Raw genomic sequence first — 16792 nt, forward strand, 5'->3', positions numbered from 1 at the left:
AATGGAGGAGGCAAGCAATCCCCTCTCACACCCTCCATCCAGCAACCTGGCCTCCCAGAATCCACCTGGGGTCTGGTAGGGGTCTCTGCAAAGGTCTGTGGGGGCTGCAGAGTCTTGCTCTGCCTCAGTCACCCTGCAGAGTTTCTGTTGTTCTCACTATCAGCAGAGGCATCTCGATACACAAGCCTGATCCACTCAAGGAGGAAGGAGCCGCTGGAAGCGTAAAAACTACAAAGTCAATTCTACAGACCCAGCGCTTCTCTCGACAAGGGGATAGGACAGATCTAATTGCCTGTGAGGGCGATGGATGTCATCAAGAGGGGAACCTGCAACAGGACAGCTGTCTGAATGTTAGGTGGGAATCTGCTCTCACTCAAGGGGTCCTACCTACCCTGATGCTGCTGGAGGGCGGCCTCGAATCTCTTCTCCCTAAGGCTGCAGGATAGCTCAAGCTGTCCAGGAAGCTGTGTAGGCTGTTAACTGCATGACTCCAGGGAGCACTGGTGGTGACTGAGCCTATATGCAGGCTGCCTTGATGCCATGCTGTGTATAGTGGCCCTATCCCAGACAGTTCCCAAGGCCTTGCTCTGCTCTGTAGTGACCCGTGCTGGAGAGAGCTGGGACACTGAAAGTTTGTAGAGTGCTCTGCCGCCTCCATAGAGATACAGCATGATGTCATCACCAGGGATTAACATATTCCAATGCCCAACCAGCAGCCTCCCTGCCCCTGTGTCAGGGCAGGGAGGGAGGTGGCAGATAGCATAGCTATGGTGGAAAGATGTGGGTGTGTACTTGGGCTGGTTGGGATGGAGCAGACAGTCAAGGGATGTCTCCTTGGCTGCTGTGAGAGCCACGAGACAAGCTACCCGAATACAGTGAGCTCCATGGGCCTAGAGTACTTGGGTCAGTTGTGCTCATGTTTCCTTACCGGTTGAGTTTGGGTTTATTCTTAGGTAAGGACCCTTCTGGAAGCCGTGGCCTGTGATTTGGGAATAGACCTGAGAGGAAAAACATACAGAGTCAGTCTCCACAGTTCTGAAAGGGCCAGGGGTAAAGACCATGGGAGTGGGGAGCAGGGGACATGGGGAGGGGCCATAGAATCAATATTCTGCTCATTGCTGCTCTTCCTGCTGTGACAGCTAGTCAGGACAAGGAACCTGCAGTCCCCACCACCCCTCTTAGCCTTGGATACTCTGACCTGCTCGGTGAGCCATCTTTACACACTCCTCAATCTTTCGGTGTTCTTCCAGGCACAAGCCTGTGACATTGCGGGGCAGCATGCTTCCATGAGGCCGGATGAACTGACTGAGCAGCAGCACATCCTAGTGAAAACCAAAAATAGGAATGTGGGTCAGCTGGGTTTACATGTATGCTGGGAACTAGGACTGTGGGCTCTCAGGCGTCCACAGGAGAACTCAGTAGGATTTCTATTCCCCATTGCCAACAAAGGGCTTCCAGCACCTCCCCAGAAATCTTCTGACACATTAGGTGAGACCAGAAATGCTCTAGTGAGCGCTTTATCAACAGTCTTTCTTGGGAGTAAGATGTCTGGTAGTCTGCCAGGGAGTGGTGGCACACGCCTTTAATCCCAGCACTTGGGAGGCAGAGACAGGCAGTTCTCTGTGAGTTCGAGGCCAGCTTGGTCTACAGAGCGAGTGCTAGGTCAGCCAGGGATACACAGAGAAACCCTGTCTCAAAACCAAAATCACCAGGCAGTGGTGGCATTCAGCTTTACTTAATCCCAGCATTAGGGAGGCCGAGGCAAGTGGATCTTTGTGGGTTCACCTGGTATACAGAGCAAGTTGTAGAATAGCAGAGAGCTGTTACACTGATAAATCCTGTCTCAGAACAAACAAACAAAACCAAACCCAAACAATTAAAAAGAAAGTATGTCTCACCGTCACTGGTCATTTTCCTTGGCTGGGATGGGACATGTAAAGCACTTCCATGAGAGGCAACGCCTGTCCACCTCAGCCTCTGAATCTAGATGGCACAGGTGAAGTGCATATAGACAGACACTCCTCCTGCTGTTCCTGCTCAGGTATCAGGCAGGCACTGAGCTGAGAGGAAGGGAACTGGGCTATGAAGTCCAGCCCATGTTTCCTAAGTTCAGATGGGAATGGGTCCTTGGGCTTCCTCATCACACACCTAACAAACTGTATGGGATTAAGTCTAGCAAGAAGGACAAACTGATAAGAAACCCTCTCTCCCACCAGAATTGACTCAAAAGGGCTAAGCAACATTTGTCCCTACCAGGGCCCAATGCCAGCCTTTGTCCCTTTACTAAATTGCTGCCTTGGCTGCCTTGCCGTATGACTGCAAATCTGTTTTAATCACTGGACAGATCCCGGGGACCCTGAGCCCCAAACTCTCAGCCCAGCACTCTTCAGAAGCAGGTAGCAGACTTGGACTAATGCACAGCTAACATACTGGCTTGCATCCCTCAGCACCCTTCACTGCAGGCTGCCAGCCAGCCGACAGCAGCACACAGCGTGGGCCCACAGTGCTCCAAGTGGAAAGGGGAAAAAGGAAAAACAGCTTTAGTCTTTACCTTGGAGAGGATTAGATTTCTTCTCCTGGAAAAACAGCCAATCATTTCCTGGAAATGGCCGGTAGGAACCTGCCCTAGTGGCTGGGCAGGTGTGGGGTTTGCCTCCCTATCTGCAGCTGGGATTACAAGCATGCCTGTACATTCACTGACATCCATGAAACAAGCAGCTCTGAACTCAGCCTTCTGCTGTACTCTGGGCACTTATTTTCAGAGGACCCAGGGCAGGGTGAGGGCCATGCCCCGCCCCCATGCCCAGAGGTGGACTGAAGCCAAGGTCCCCTGTCCAGATTAGTTGGGTCACTCTGCTCAGATCTTCCTGCACTTACCATCTGAATAAGATCTCTGTCCTTAGCCACCCTGTGTCTCAGAGGGGATCTGGGACAACACACAGGTCAAACTGGCCCAGAGCCTGAATCACCTGAAACCCCCCAAAAAGTGCTTGTGTCACAGTGAGAACTCTGAAGAACAATGTGGGTCCCCAGGACTGACTGGGCCCTGTCTTCTCTGCAGGGTAGGAGTTAGCACAACATGGGCTCTGCCTGGCTCCCCAGCTCTGATACTTACTGCAGGAAGTTTATTAACTTCTTCATGTCTAGGATTCCCTCACTGCAAAGCAAGGATGAAGTCCCTACTTCATGGAGTTAATCAGAAATCTAAGGGCCAGAAAGATGGCTCAGCCAGTAAAGGTGCTTGCTGTGCCTGACCATCAGAGACTGATCCCCAGGATCCATAAGAAGGAAGGAGGAAACTGACTTCCTCACGTGTGCTGTGACATCTGTTCCTTCACACATATACACATTCCTCCAAAAAAAGAAAAAAACAACAAAAAAAAGATGCCGGGCAGTGGTGGCACACACCTTTAATCCCAGCCCTAGGGAGGCAGGAGGATCTCCAAGTTCAAGGCCAGCCTGGTCTACAGAGTGAGTCCCAGGACAGCCAGGGCTACACAGAAAACCCTCTCTCGAAAAACAAAACAAAACAAACAATGAAGCCTGTGACTGCTCAGGACATGGCCTACTGGAGCAGGCCTGCTCTGGGTATGTTCATGATCATCTCCTTTCCCAGAAGCAGCTGCTTTGGAAAAGGTACAGCAATTGGGTCGTCTGGAGCTGCACTGCGGAGACTAAGATGTGTCTACAGATCACACTGTGAACCACCTCAGGGAGAGGAAAGCCAAATCCAGACCCGATTTCATTCCTGTGAGAACTACCCCTGCCCTTATAACCAGGCCATGAATTCCATGGCTTCCAGCTCCACACAGCCTGTGAGAACTTTCTCTTTGAGGCTGAGTTGTGTATAAGTGGTTTGCCTGCATGTATGTATGTGCACTGCATGCTTACTCAGTATCCTTGGGAGACATGAGGGCACCGGGTACTCTGGAACTGGAGTTATGGGTAGTTGGGAGTTGCCATTTGGGTGCTAGGAGCAGCAAACAAATGCTCTTAACAGCTGAGCTTCCTCTCCAGCACCATATTTCTTTAAATTTTTATTCCTGGAGATTATTTTGTGCATATAGTTATTTTGGCTGCACGTATGTACATATACCATGTGCATGCAGTGCCTGTGGAGGCCAGAAGAGGGTGTTGGATCATCTGGGAGCTGAACCCCTGTCCTCTAGAAGAGCAGCCAGTGCTCTTAACCACTGAGCTTTGTCTCCAGCCCGCAGCCCAGTATTCTCAAAGCCTCTCAGAGTCTACCACACAGTCAGATTTCAGGTTCATTGTCTTTGCTAGCCATGTAACGCAGCTGTCACTACCTGAGGAGGACAATGCTCAAGGCAAGAGGACTCTGGCCCCAGGGGATACTGTCACACTCACCTCATAGTTATATTTGTGCTTCAGGTTCCAACGGCAGATGGGGCACTGGCCTGAGGGGTTAGGGGGATTTGGAGTTGCCTTGGGAGTTTCTGTGATTCGGCCTTCAATCTAAGAGGGAGGGGGAAAAAAGCCAGCGTGAGATCCTGGGCCAGGCATGCTGGACAGGCATGCAGGTCTTTAACTCTGAGCACACCCTGAAGGAACACCAGTCAAAACTTACTTCTGGGGGCCTCATGGCAGTAACTAACAGGTCTGCTTGCATGGTGGAGATTTTCTATAGCTGCTCTATGCTGGGCCTTGGCCACAGGGATGTGGTTTGGTGACCAGACAAGTGATGCACACCTGTAATCCCAGCAGTGGGTGGCAGAGGCAGGAAAAGTAGAAGTTCAAGGCTAGCCTGGGCTACACAGTATTAAGTTGCAAGTCAGCAGGGTAATATGGTAATACTCTTGCCTCAAAAAACCAGATAAAGAGCAATGATGACATCAGACAGACATAGAAACTGGTAACTAGAGTAGTAGTTCTCAACCTTCCTAATGCTGTGACCCTTTAATACAATTCTTCATGTTGTGGTGACCCCCAGCCCAAAATTATTTTTGTTGTTACTTCATAACCAATTTTGGTACTGTTAACAATCATAATGTAAGTATCTTTGAGAGTTGTGACCTACAGTTTGAGAACTGTTGAACTAGAGGGAAGGGTTTGCCATACCAACTGAATGCTATCTTTCCTTCCTCAACAAAGCACAATAAAATACCTGCACCCTAGGCTTCCTCCCTGGCCCCGGGAGCGGTGACGCATGCGCATGGCTGAAAGTCCCAAATGGGGCTGGAGAGATGCTCAGCAGCTAAGAGCACTCGCTCCCAGCACCCCAGTTCCGGAGGCGTCTGATACCCTCTCCCGGGAGGCCTCCAAGAGTACCTGTGTGCACATGTACACATACGGACAACTAATGCCAGATGGCTAGATTCACTGTTCAAAGAAAGCATCCACCCCTTCTCTATGCTATCTGCAGAGAGCACTGCTTCCTGCTTTATGGGACTACAGAGCTGTATCTGTGCTAGCAGGCTCCAAAAACAGGGGGTTAGGGGGTTTCCCCCTGGCTGGCCATGTCTGAGGACATTTCTGATTGGACAGCTGGGGGAAGGCGGGAGGTGGGCATCTAGCAAGGATGCACAATGGAGCCCTCACAACAAAGAACACCAGCCAGTGCTGCAGTTGAGAAACCCTGGGAATAGCCAGACAAGTGGGTATCTGTGTGCACTGCTCTCATCTCTCCCTCCGCAACAAACAGAAAACATGGACAGATGGACACACAACACGTCCTCCTCTAAAACAAACCAGGGTCCCACTAGGTAGACTTAGCTGGCTTGGGTCTTGTTAGACTAGGTGGGACTCACATTTGCCTTTGCTTCCTGAGTTCTGGGATTACAGCTCTCTTTACTTCTATCATTTTGGTTAACACCTTTCAAAGACCCTGCAGAGGCCACATGTGACATGGCCTTCCTATCATGACTGTACCCTGACCTAGCCTTGGAGTGGCTAAGTGTACTAAAGCAATGATCTGGGAGTCAGCTCCAACTGCAAGGGGAGCTTAGCAGGCCTCACTGAGGCTGAGCCTAAGAACATGGCTGGGATTGATTTGAGAGGCACGGGGACAAAAATAATCCTTTCCCCTGGGCTGAGGAAGCCTAGAAGTTCTGCTCAGTTATGTCAGGCCCCACTTCTACCATGGCAACCCCAAATACGTCAGAGGGAAGCTGTGGGCCAGGGAAAATCTGCAGGTGCATGGGAGGCCTAGTGGGCCCCAGGAGAGAGCCACTGTTCATTGGCTCACTGTTATTTAGCTGGCTCTGCACTAAGAATGGTTCACATGTACCAGTTCATCTCACTCCCACAACTTAGCGCTGCAGCCGTCAGATCTGATTTTGGAGAACATACACCCACAGTCAGTCACAGCGGCACCTGACAGACAGAGCTACAGTGTTTCCATGCTCCTCTACAAACAGCAGATCCATGCCTCACATGAAAACCCTCTTTATACTTAAAGTCAGATACAGACAGCACCATCAGCTGGGAAGCAAGCCTCCAATTCTGAATGTTTAACATGTTATCTTCTCTTAGAGATGCTGTTACTGGTGGTGAACTAGCTGGTTCTGAAGTCTGAAGATGGCAGATGACAGGCAGGAATAGTCTGCCATAGTCTTCAAGGGAAAGTGGAAATAGCCAACAGAAGAGTGATGGACATTCTGATGAGCCAGGAAGAAGGCCGGGCCCAGGACATTAGCGCATTAGCAGGCGATACAGTGGGTAGGGGGCACTCTCTTAGCACTGAGCACTCTGTCTGTTCCCAGAAAAGCAAAAGCAAGATGCCACTTCCAAAGTCTGATTGTCAGGCTGGGTGTGGTGGTGCAAACCTTTAGTCCTAGCACTCGGGAGGCAGACACAGGCAGATCTCTGAGTTTCAGGCCAGCCTGGTCTACAGAGTGGGTTTCAGGACAGCCAGAGCTACAGAGAAACCCTGTCTCAAAAAACAAAACCAAAAAAGTCTGACATTACCATTTTCTCCAGCATAAAGTTTATAGGGAGAAGGCTTTTTGTCATTTGAGGTAGGGTCTCTGTATAGCCCAGGTTTGCCTTGAACTCACTATGTAGCTAAGGAGAGCAAAATCACGCCAAGATTGTTGTTGGTTTTAATCAGATGCCCAAAGGGGATGGAGTTCCCTAAAAAGTGAGCATTATGTGAGGCTAACCCGTGGAAAGGATGAGGAGGTGCTCTGGGAGAATAACTGGATTTCCCCTGGGTGTAAGACTGCCTGGGGAGGCCTATACTTGGCTGGCTGCCAGAGAGGTTAAGCCCCGAGTTGACATGGAAGTTCCTGAGCCTTCTGGGAGCTCTGCGAGGTAGCTGAGAATTTCTTGGAGGCACAAAAGACCATGTGAAAACAAGGCTGTCTTTTAAGGATTATGGGATAATCTAGGCCCCATGACTGACTCCCCAAGGGCGGTGAGATGGGACCAGTGAGGGAAAGGGGGACATGGGTGGAAGAATCATTACAGCTTTCTTACCAAGAGACAAGCCAGTGTGTCAGCTAGTGAGGTTGGGGCCTAGGGACTGTCAGCTCTTAACATGTCACTTAAGGGTATACTTTCTAGACAGAAAGCAAGGACCAGGCTCTGGCTCTTGGCCAACTAACTCTGCTTCTATAGGCCTACATTTCTGCCTTAGTTTCCCCTTTGGGAAACTGATTTATCACCTGCCAGAGAACATATTAGGAAAGGCCTCTGAGACTTTGTCATACAAAAGGTCACTTCAATCAAGTAACAGATACCTCAGTACAGGCACAACGACTGTTCTTGATTAACCACACTACCGCACACGGCCTGAAAAATAGTAGACTTCAGAATTTATGGTCTCAGAGGGAGTAGATCCTGGAGCCAGGAGTCCAGATTGGGCCTCTCTCCCTCCCTCAAAGGAGCAGCCAGGCGGCTCCGAGCATTAAGGAGGTTGTGAGTGGCCAACGCAGCGCAGTGATACTTACTACAGCTGTCTTCCCTTCTTGGATCTCCACCACTACAGAGATAAAGGGGAAAAATTAGGTCAGCCATTTAATAAGGAACAGGGAGTTTCAAATAACAGCTCAAATTCTACACAGGCAAAGGAGAGGAGCCTACAGTCTGCACTCTCCCACGGTCCCTGCCTGGGACAGAAAGCGGGCTGTGGGCAAGCCTGGGATGCTCAGGGTGCAGCATCTCTCTGGGATTAAGGGTCTCCATGCTGTTTTGTTGCCCCCTGAAGCCAAGATTCATCCTGATTCTGTCTTCAAGAATTGGCAAACTGAATAGCTGTGGCAGGAAAATTGCTATAAGTTTGAGGCCAGCCTGGGCTACAAAGTATGACTGTTTCAAAGACTTTAAGCAAAGTGGGACAAGACCCTATCCTATGTGGCAAAAACAGATGAAAGCATTTGGAGCAGCAGGCCTGAAGGGATCAGAAGTACTCCTAACACATGTCCCTTTACAGACTGAATCAGACCAAAGTAGCTTTGCAACCTAAAACACAGAACTGTGTTCCGGGGGTGGCTTTTCAAGGAGACAAATCCAATCCCAAAACTTATCATGAGAATCCTGTGTCAAGACTGCATGAAACTGGCCACGAGGGAAATGTTCTCGGCTCCATTCTCTTCATCTCTCCCTGAAGGGTTACGTTCTATTGTCACACCAGAGAAAGGGATGGAAGAGGCAGCAATCAGGAGCCCGATGGCAGCAGGTTCAGCAGGGCTTCAGGACACACTGCTATTCTAGACTGAGGGCAGGCAACCCAGGGCCTACTGATGCCTGAGCTGGGCAGGAAAGAAGGGGAGGCAAGGCCACCAGCTGCACACATCTGTCAGGCGACACACATTTCCCATCTCACCTAACTCATCATTGGGATAATGAATGACAAAGCCAATGGTGATCAAAATTGCCAGCTCACACACAGCAACTGTTGTTGGAGAGTCTCCCAGGTGCCTGGCTTTTTAGAGAGAGTGGCAGCTGCTAGCATGGACTGGTGCACACCAAATGCTCAATGAACGCTATGTTTAAGGAGTGACACAATCACCATTGTCTCCTTTAACTGCTAGCTTCTACAGTGAGGAGCTTGAGCCCACACAATCTGCAAACCATCTCTCCAGATACTAAAACTGTTTACAAAGTAGTCTGGCTACCACAGTTTAGTTTGACTTAGCTCTGGCTAACACAAGAAGGAATACAGATTAGAAAAGTGCCTAAGGTCCTTGACTTTGAGAATTCGGCAGGCGTTAAAGACTTCTTCCTAGGAAAAATATCCACCTGCAATTACACCATTGACCATGGGCTGCAGGAGGCTCACAGCCATTGTGGAGTGTATGTTAGAGACCTGGCTGTGCCTCAGAGGTGGAAGGGGGGATACATCTGTTTCTTCTTTTTGCCTGCTATGTTTTCTAAAATAAACATATATTGCTTCTGCAAAAACATAATATAAGCAACAACAAGAGAAGAGCCTAAGGAAAAAAGGCAACGCTAACCCAACCAGAGCCCATGTCAGCATCTGTGATTAGTGAGCTCTATGACCGACACCTAATTGAACACAGGCTGCTTGGAATTATTCCTCATTTGTTTTCTGGGCAAACCATTCATAAAGAATCATTACTACAAAACAACCAAACTGAGAGCCTTCCATGTCCAACTCCAGACACACATAAGTGAAACAATGACCAGAGAAACCCAGAGGCTTTCTCCGGAGAACATTGTAGCCACTAATCAGAACTAGGTTCCTTGTGTACAAGAAACTGCGTCACCTCACACACGGTTCTACTTGTCCAGAACAGAGACCAACCCATGAACGGGATGTGGGTGAGACTCAACCTGGTTGTCAGCCTAAAAGCCAGCACAGCTGCAGAGGGAAGGTCACCACAATGTCCACTGCAGAAAGGCCCACACAGGGGGACCAGGGAGAGCAGGAGAGCACATCTCCAGCCCAGGAGACCCCAGCTACCCTAGAAACTTTGCTACTACGTAAAACAAATTGGGGGAGGGTCAGAGGGTAACCAAATGGGAGCAACAACAGGTAGGGAGGCAAATTTCTGAGAAGACTCAAGAAACAAAAGCAGGGACACATTCTGGGACCATGGGAGTCAGCACTAGGACAATGGCTTGACACACAAAGAACATAAACATGTGGTTTCCTTCTTGGTCCAGGCTCTTGGGCCCTGAACCTGAGGTAAACAAGTCTAACAAAACACACATCACTCTCGGCAAAGACTCAAACCCTGAAGTCATCCCACTGGCCCCTGGAAAAGAGATCAAAGCCCATGGCAAGCTCCACTGCTAACAAGCTCTCCCACAGCAGCCTCCAGTCAGTGAGTATCTTTCTAGAAGCTAGTGGGTAAAACAATAGGCAGATGCTTATCTGAGAGAGACAATCTGTCAAACAGAGGAATGACTCAAGGAGCTCCCAGGACACAGATTGATCAGGGTGGTGAGTTAGTGCAGGAAAGAAGGCTGGCTGGGGCCTGGAGAGGCCCTCAGCACATTTTAAGCCCCTGGAAAGAGGAGATAGGAATCAAAAACAGTATTGATTTTCAGTGTGCATAGAAAAACATGGTAAAACCAAACAAAACCTGAGATCCATTTGTCCCTGGCCCCCTCTCCATTCAAGAGAAGTGGAGGTGGGTAAGAAAAGCTGGACTAAGAGTCAGGAACCAATAGAAAACTTACTTAGGGAAAAAATATAACCACCCCTGCGTCCTGAGACGTCAGCATGAAGTAAGCCACCAGACATGACACTGCTTTGTAAGAACTAAAGCTGCAACCTCTCAAGATGGGCAGCCCTCACACACATGACATGATCTGTAGCGTGTGCATTGAGAATCAGGAAGGGAGTGTCAGCCTCACTCTACCTCCTGGGCAGAGGGACAGCAGCAGAGTAAGGCAGTCTCTGCCCTGGAGGAGAGAAGCAGAACAAGTATGGGAACACCCCATAATGAAGCCCATGTCCCAGAAAGAGGTCCTGTGAGCACGTCAGTAAATACTCCTAGGATGGAGTGCAGGGTAACTGAATTCTAACAGCCTGGAGCCAGTAACAATGTGGTGAGACTGCAATGGGTGCAGACGCCGTTGACGGACACATAAACCCAGGCAGCCACAGTGGACTGTGCTGTATAGAGACCCGGGTGTTTAGCAGGAAGATGAATGATGGAGGGTGCAGGACACTGCAGCAGTGAGCTGCCAAAGCAGCCAAAGCCTCAAGGATCTGTGGAAACTGAGATCCAGCCAGAGAGTGAGGGTGGCTGAAGGCAGCCCTCCCTCTGCCCCAACAGGCGCAGCAGAGCCCTGTGCTCCCCGCTTCTCAAGCAGCAGCTCCTTCAGCTCATCTTTCAGCTTCTGGTTTCTGGGTCTCTTAATTCTCTCCCAGTTTTTGTCCCTGTAATTCCTGACGGACTGTCTCTCTGTCCTGGGCTTCAGAGTCTGGTTGCTGCTGCTTACCAGCTTTCCCCAGTAGCAGAGCAATGAAATCTGAAAACCCCTCAACTTGCTCCTTCCTCTCAAAGCTCTTTGGGGCAGAATTGCTCACCATCTCAGATAGCCCCTCAGCTTACAGAAAGACAAATTCCCTTTGGCCTTTTATCATTTCAGTACATTCTGCATTAAGGTCATGCCTGCTAACTCACGTGCTCATGGTTTTTAGTCATGGATACATTTCCTTCACAAGGGTATTAAGGCAGGAAGTTTCTAACACAATCCTTGCTAAATCTGACATTGTCATTGATGAAACCACTAGATGATCTTTGGCAAGTTAACTGCTAAGAGTCTTTCAGAAAAGGAGGGAACAAAAGAGAGGACCCTGCCATGGAGCACTGGACAGGGAAGAGTGCTGCCTCTGCTTTCAATCTACTACTTATAGCTGATGTTAGGTAAGCTACTGATATTGAACTGGATTCCCCCATTCATCAAAACAAAGACAGCTAATATCTACCTTTAAGATGGAGTAGGCGTATTATCTGTATTACTGGAAGAAGGTACTTAGTAAATCACAATTTCCTCATTTGTCCCCTTCAGGCTTGCTTTTTCCAAAACCCACTCACTCTCACTTTGGACTTGTATGTACACACACACACACACACACACACACACACACACAGAGAGAGAGAGAGAGAGAGAGAGAGAGAGAGAGAGAGAGAGAGAGAGAGAGAGAGAGAGAGAGAGAGAGAGAGAGAGAGAGAGAGAGCTGGTCTCAGAGACAGGGCTTCACTATGTAGCTCTGGCTATCCTGGTACTCTCTCAGTAGACCATGCTGACCTTAGACTTTACAGTGATCTACCTGCCTCTACCCGTTTCCCAAATGCCAGGATAAATGGTGTGCACCATGCTTCGCCCTCCTGTCAAACTTTAGATCAAGCTGTCTCAACATCAGCACTACTGACATTTTAGGCCTGTTGGTTCTCTGTTGTGGAGCTGTCATGTGTGTTATAAGACATACAATGGTATCTCTGTGCACTCACCAGATGCTGTTAGTACCAGTTGTGACAACCAAAAAGGTTTCTAGACATTGCCAAATGTTTTGGGGTGGGAGAAAGGGAATGGATGACCACTCCTGACTGAGAAACAATGCATTAGACTGAAAGTTTATAGCAACAACAATAGTGCTCCGTCCTCATGAAGTCTCTTTTCTTGATTCCAAGCTTCATGAATTCTTGCTACAATTATGTCATTTTATCTTTGAAAAGCAAGATGCTTGAATATTTTCTGCAAGAGAATCAGCTTGTTTGCCTCAGCTTTAAATTTTACACAAACAATGATGTTTGAGTGACAAGTATACTAGCTATACCAATGAAAATCAGCTGTATAATACCATACCAAAAGGCAGAATATCACAAGGTTCATTTAAAGGCTTAGAGATGGGTGATTCAAAAGAATATAAAACATGACTGGGCTTTCACGTAAAACCACATTAACTCAATTTAATATTTAGCCTTGAGACCAGGCTGTCTAAGCAGTGGCTAATAGACAGGAGAGCTACTAAGTATTTGTAGAGAAGACAACTCTCAACACTGATTGTATAATTCATCATTCCACAAACTTGCCAGTTAAAAAAATTTTCTTGCTGGGTGTGGTGGTACATGACTATAATACCAGCACCTGGGAGGCAGAGGCAGGGAGGCTGCCAGATGTTTGAGGCCAGCTTGGTTTACCTAGAAAGTTAAAGGCCACCCAAGGCAAAACTCTGTCCAAAACAAGTGCCTTAAGTGAAATCTCAATATTTCTGTTTTAAACCAACTAATTATACAAGAAACTACATATCAAAAAAACCTACATATCATACAAACTACTAATCATACAAGAAACCCTTTTGATCTTTATCTTTTCAAAGATAAAACCATATAACTGTAGTTTAAAAAAAAAATAGTAAAGAACTGTTTCCAAAGCCTGTGTGGTGGTGCATGCCTCTAAGCCCACACTCAGGAGGAAGAGGCAAGTAGTTCTCCATGAGAGTTTAAGGGCAGCCTGGTCTATATAACAAGTTCCAGGTCAACCAAAGCAATATAGTGAGATCCCGGCTCAAAAGTCAAAAAGGTTTTTTGTTTTGTTTTGTTTTTTGTTTATTGGTTCTTCAAGGCAGGGTTTCTCTGAGTAGTCCTGGCTGTCCTAGAACTCTTTCTGTAGACCAGGTTGGCCCGGAACTCAGAGACCTGCCTGCCTCTGCCTCCAGAACGCTGGGATTAAAGGCCCTTATCTGCCACTCTTAATTATTATTTGAAACTAAAGAGACCTTTTCTAAGTTATGTATAATGTTTATGCTTTTAATTATATAACTGGGGAGGCTGAGGTCTTTGATTTGATTAAGTGGCTCTTTTTTTTTCCTGCTCCCTCCAACAATAATGGTTACTCTTTCCAATTGGTTACTTCTCAACTTTGACTGATATTCACTGGTTGGCCAACACTGTGCTAGAATTTTAAAAACAAGCCCCTTGTTCCATCATTTCTTTAGCACATCACTCATCCATTCTTGCTTCCCACAGAACACAAAGGAAGACCTTTTCACTCTGCCAGATTCCATCCCTTTACAAGCCTGTTCAAGAAGCATACTCTTTATAAAATTTCCAACTGCTTTTGCTATTTCCGGTAGTGAATCTTCCTGTACTTTTTCATGCAAATGGAAACTTTCATTTATTGGGAGATGTGTATACACATCTCATTAGAACCCAAGCTTCTCCTTTTACAACCCTTGAAAGGTTCAGGCATTATGCTGGCCTGCCCCTGTTACCTGGTGAAACAGGCAGTACCCTGGTCAGCCCAAGGTTCCATGGGAACTAAGTCTGCACACAGGTGCAGAGGACCCCTTTAAAAGATAAGTCCCTGCCCATTTACGCTCTCTGTTTCTCTGTCCCGCTCTGTTCCTCTGTTCCTCTGTCCCGCGCTCTGTGCGTGCGCTCGCGCTCTCTCTCTCTCTCTCTCTCTATGGCAACCGGCCATGGCGGTCAGCCATTTACCCTGTTCCTCTTCTTAGTCTCCCCATTCTGCCGGGCCTTATAATAAACTTATAGTCTTATGTCTCATGTCTCAACATTTTCTCTTTTCTTCTTTTTAAACAAAACAATAAAAACCCTTTCACTGAAAGACCCCTGCCCCTTAGCCCTTTCTTTCTCAAGTTTGTCTCCTCTTCCTCCTGTTGGCGGCGTCCCCGATCCCCACCCCCGGCGGCCTTCCCCCGCCACCCGCTGCACGCCCGGCCCGAGAACAAGCACCGGGTGGGCCGGCCCGAGAATGAGCACCAGGTGGGCCAGCCCGAGAACGAGCACCGGGTGGGCCGGCACGAGGGCGAGCACCAGGTGGGTCGGCACGAGAACAAACACCAAGTGAGCCGGCCTGGAGCCCTGCCCCTGAGCCCCCGCCCGAAGAGAAACACTCCGTCCCAAGGTCTCCGCCCCCAAGGTCAGCTATCAGGAAGCGGAGGGGGGGGAATTGAGTCTGCTGTACCAGACACCAGACCTTGAGAATATGCTGATCTGGAATGGCTCTGTGTCTCATTTGAACCATCCAATAGAAATGATTCTGTATTTCGCCTCATTTGAAAGACTCTATGTTTCACCTCATTTGAATAACTCTGTACTTTGCCTCATTTGAATTCCTCTCAGCCTTCCTCAGCCCTCCTCTCAGCCTTCCTCTCAGCCCTCCTCAGCCTTCCTCTCAGCCTTCCTCAGCCCTCCTCTCAGCCTTCCTCTCAGCCCTCCTCAGCCCTCCTCTCAGGCCTCCTCAGCCCCGGGAGGTGGCGCCGGCGCCAGGGCCTGAGAGGGCTTCCAGGCGTCCGGCACCTCCCCGGCCTGAGTCGTGCAGAGGGAGCCGCACACCGGGGTGGGTGCTGGGCCCTGACACTCACTCACCTTCTCTCAGCCCACGAGCTGGAAGCCTCAACCAGCCGGCCGCGGCGGGGCCTGCGAGGAGCCCCGGAGCTGCCGCCCGCAGCCCGACACCGGAGCCCTGAGGGCCGCCATCTTGGGAGCACGCCTGACCTCGAGTGCACTTCCGCTTCTGGGGCGGGGCGGACGCCGCCGCAGCGCGGCGAGCGGGTGTCTGGCTCGGGGTCTGGGCTCGAGAGATGCGCCTTTGTGCGAAGCCTGTGTTTCGCCCTAAATGTCTGGGGGAGACCCTCCGGCAGCTGTGTGCCAGCACCGGCTCTTCAAAGTGCCTGTCGGTTTCCCCTGGTAAATCCACACCGCGCGGCTTCTTGAGTGTCTCTCCCCGCTTCCCGCTTGGCAGCGCGGGTTTCGGCTGTTGTGACTGGGGTTAGGCAGGGAGGACAGACTGAAATGGCATCGGAGTCTGGCTCTGGGAGAGCCAGGCCCGGGACAGAATTGGCCTGCCCTCCCACCTGCCAATCTTTGTTGCTTATATACACGTCCTGTCCGGCCCTTGATGCCATCTATCTCCTGCCTAGTCTTTGGCTGCCTGGTAAGTGATTTGTTATGTTAGACCCCCGAAAACTCAAGTATCCGGGGTCTCAGGCCAGGTTCGCGGTCACCCCAATCACCAGGCGGATTCGAGAGCTTGCTGCAAACTGCACGAGGCTTTATTGTAATTTAACGAACTAACCCCATGTTAGCTCGGGTCTTTCACCCACCCGCCATGGCAGACGGCTAGAAAAAGACGGCTCCTAAGGTCTCCCCAAAGATCTTATAGGGCAGCGTAAGGGGAGTGTCTAGGGGTACGCACAGGCTTACGCACAGGCTCATGATTGGTGTGCCTCCAGGCTTGGAGGGCTTGCCCTGTGTTGATTGGTCAACTGGTTGCTATGGCTCATAGGCCCTCCCAGGGTGGTTGCTATGCTCTCTATGTCATTGCTGTGCGCTTGTCCGTAAAGCACACCCAGGGTCGTAAAGCATAGCGCCACCAGCTAACTTCTGATTGGTTCCTTGTCACAAGACAGGCATCTGACCTCTAAGTGACCAAGGCAGGTATATGGCAAGCACATGTTCGGCTGTTATGGCTGCCAAAAGGGAAGCCGGTTCCTTCAGTTAGAGTTTACTTCAAACTCCATTCACTGAGGAAGTGGCCTTGACCTCCGCTATGCTGGGTCTCTGCAATATTTGACTTAGTGCTCCACACAGTTGCTGTCTCCCCCACGGAATTGTAAATCCTATTAAGGCAGAAACGCTGTTGCCAGGTGTGGAGTTGCACGCCTTTAACCCCCGCACTAGGGAGTCTGAGGTAGATGGATTTCAGGGAGTTCTAGGCCAGTCTGGTTCCTCCCCCACTCTATCCAATATAAGCCTAAAAGGGGGTGAATGTCCCTAGTTATCTTACTCTGGTTCTCTGGAGAGAAAACCAGGTCTACTGAATGACCATAGGGAGAGAGAGGCCTGTGTTTAGTTGGTACTGGTACCCTGCTGGGCTAGGTGGATGC

General features: G+C 49.5%; 1 protein-coding gene across 1 annotated transcript; it reads right to left on the reverse strand.

Annotated features, from left to right (window-relative positions):
• Nucleotides 1-81: 81 nt before the first annotated feature.
• Mrps18a (mitochondrial ribosomal protein S18A) lies at nt 82-15675 on the reverse strand (the record flags this gene model as incomplete). The annotated part of the gene is made up of 5 exons (XM_027394918.2): nt 82-998; nt 1199-1322; nt 4369-4476; nt 7911-7942; nt 15273-15675. Coding segments are annotated over 5 exons (741 nt in total), but the record flags the coding sequence as incomplete, so codon positions are not given.
• Nucleotides 15676-16792: the final 1117 nt, after the last annotated feature.

The sequence above is a fragment of the Cricetulus griseus genome, unplaced genomic scaffold, assembly GCF_003668045.3.
Source record: "Cricetulus griseus strain 17A/GY unplaced genomic scaffold, alternate assembly CriGri-PICRH-1.0 unplaced_scaffold_110, whole genome shotgun sequence".
NCBI classification, from domain to species: domain Eukaryota; kingdom Metazoa; phylum Chordata; class Mammalia; order Rodentia; family Cricetidae; genus Cricetulus; species Cricetulus griseus.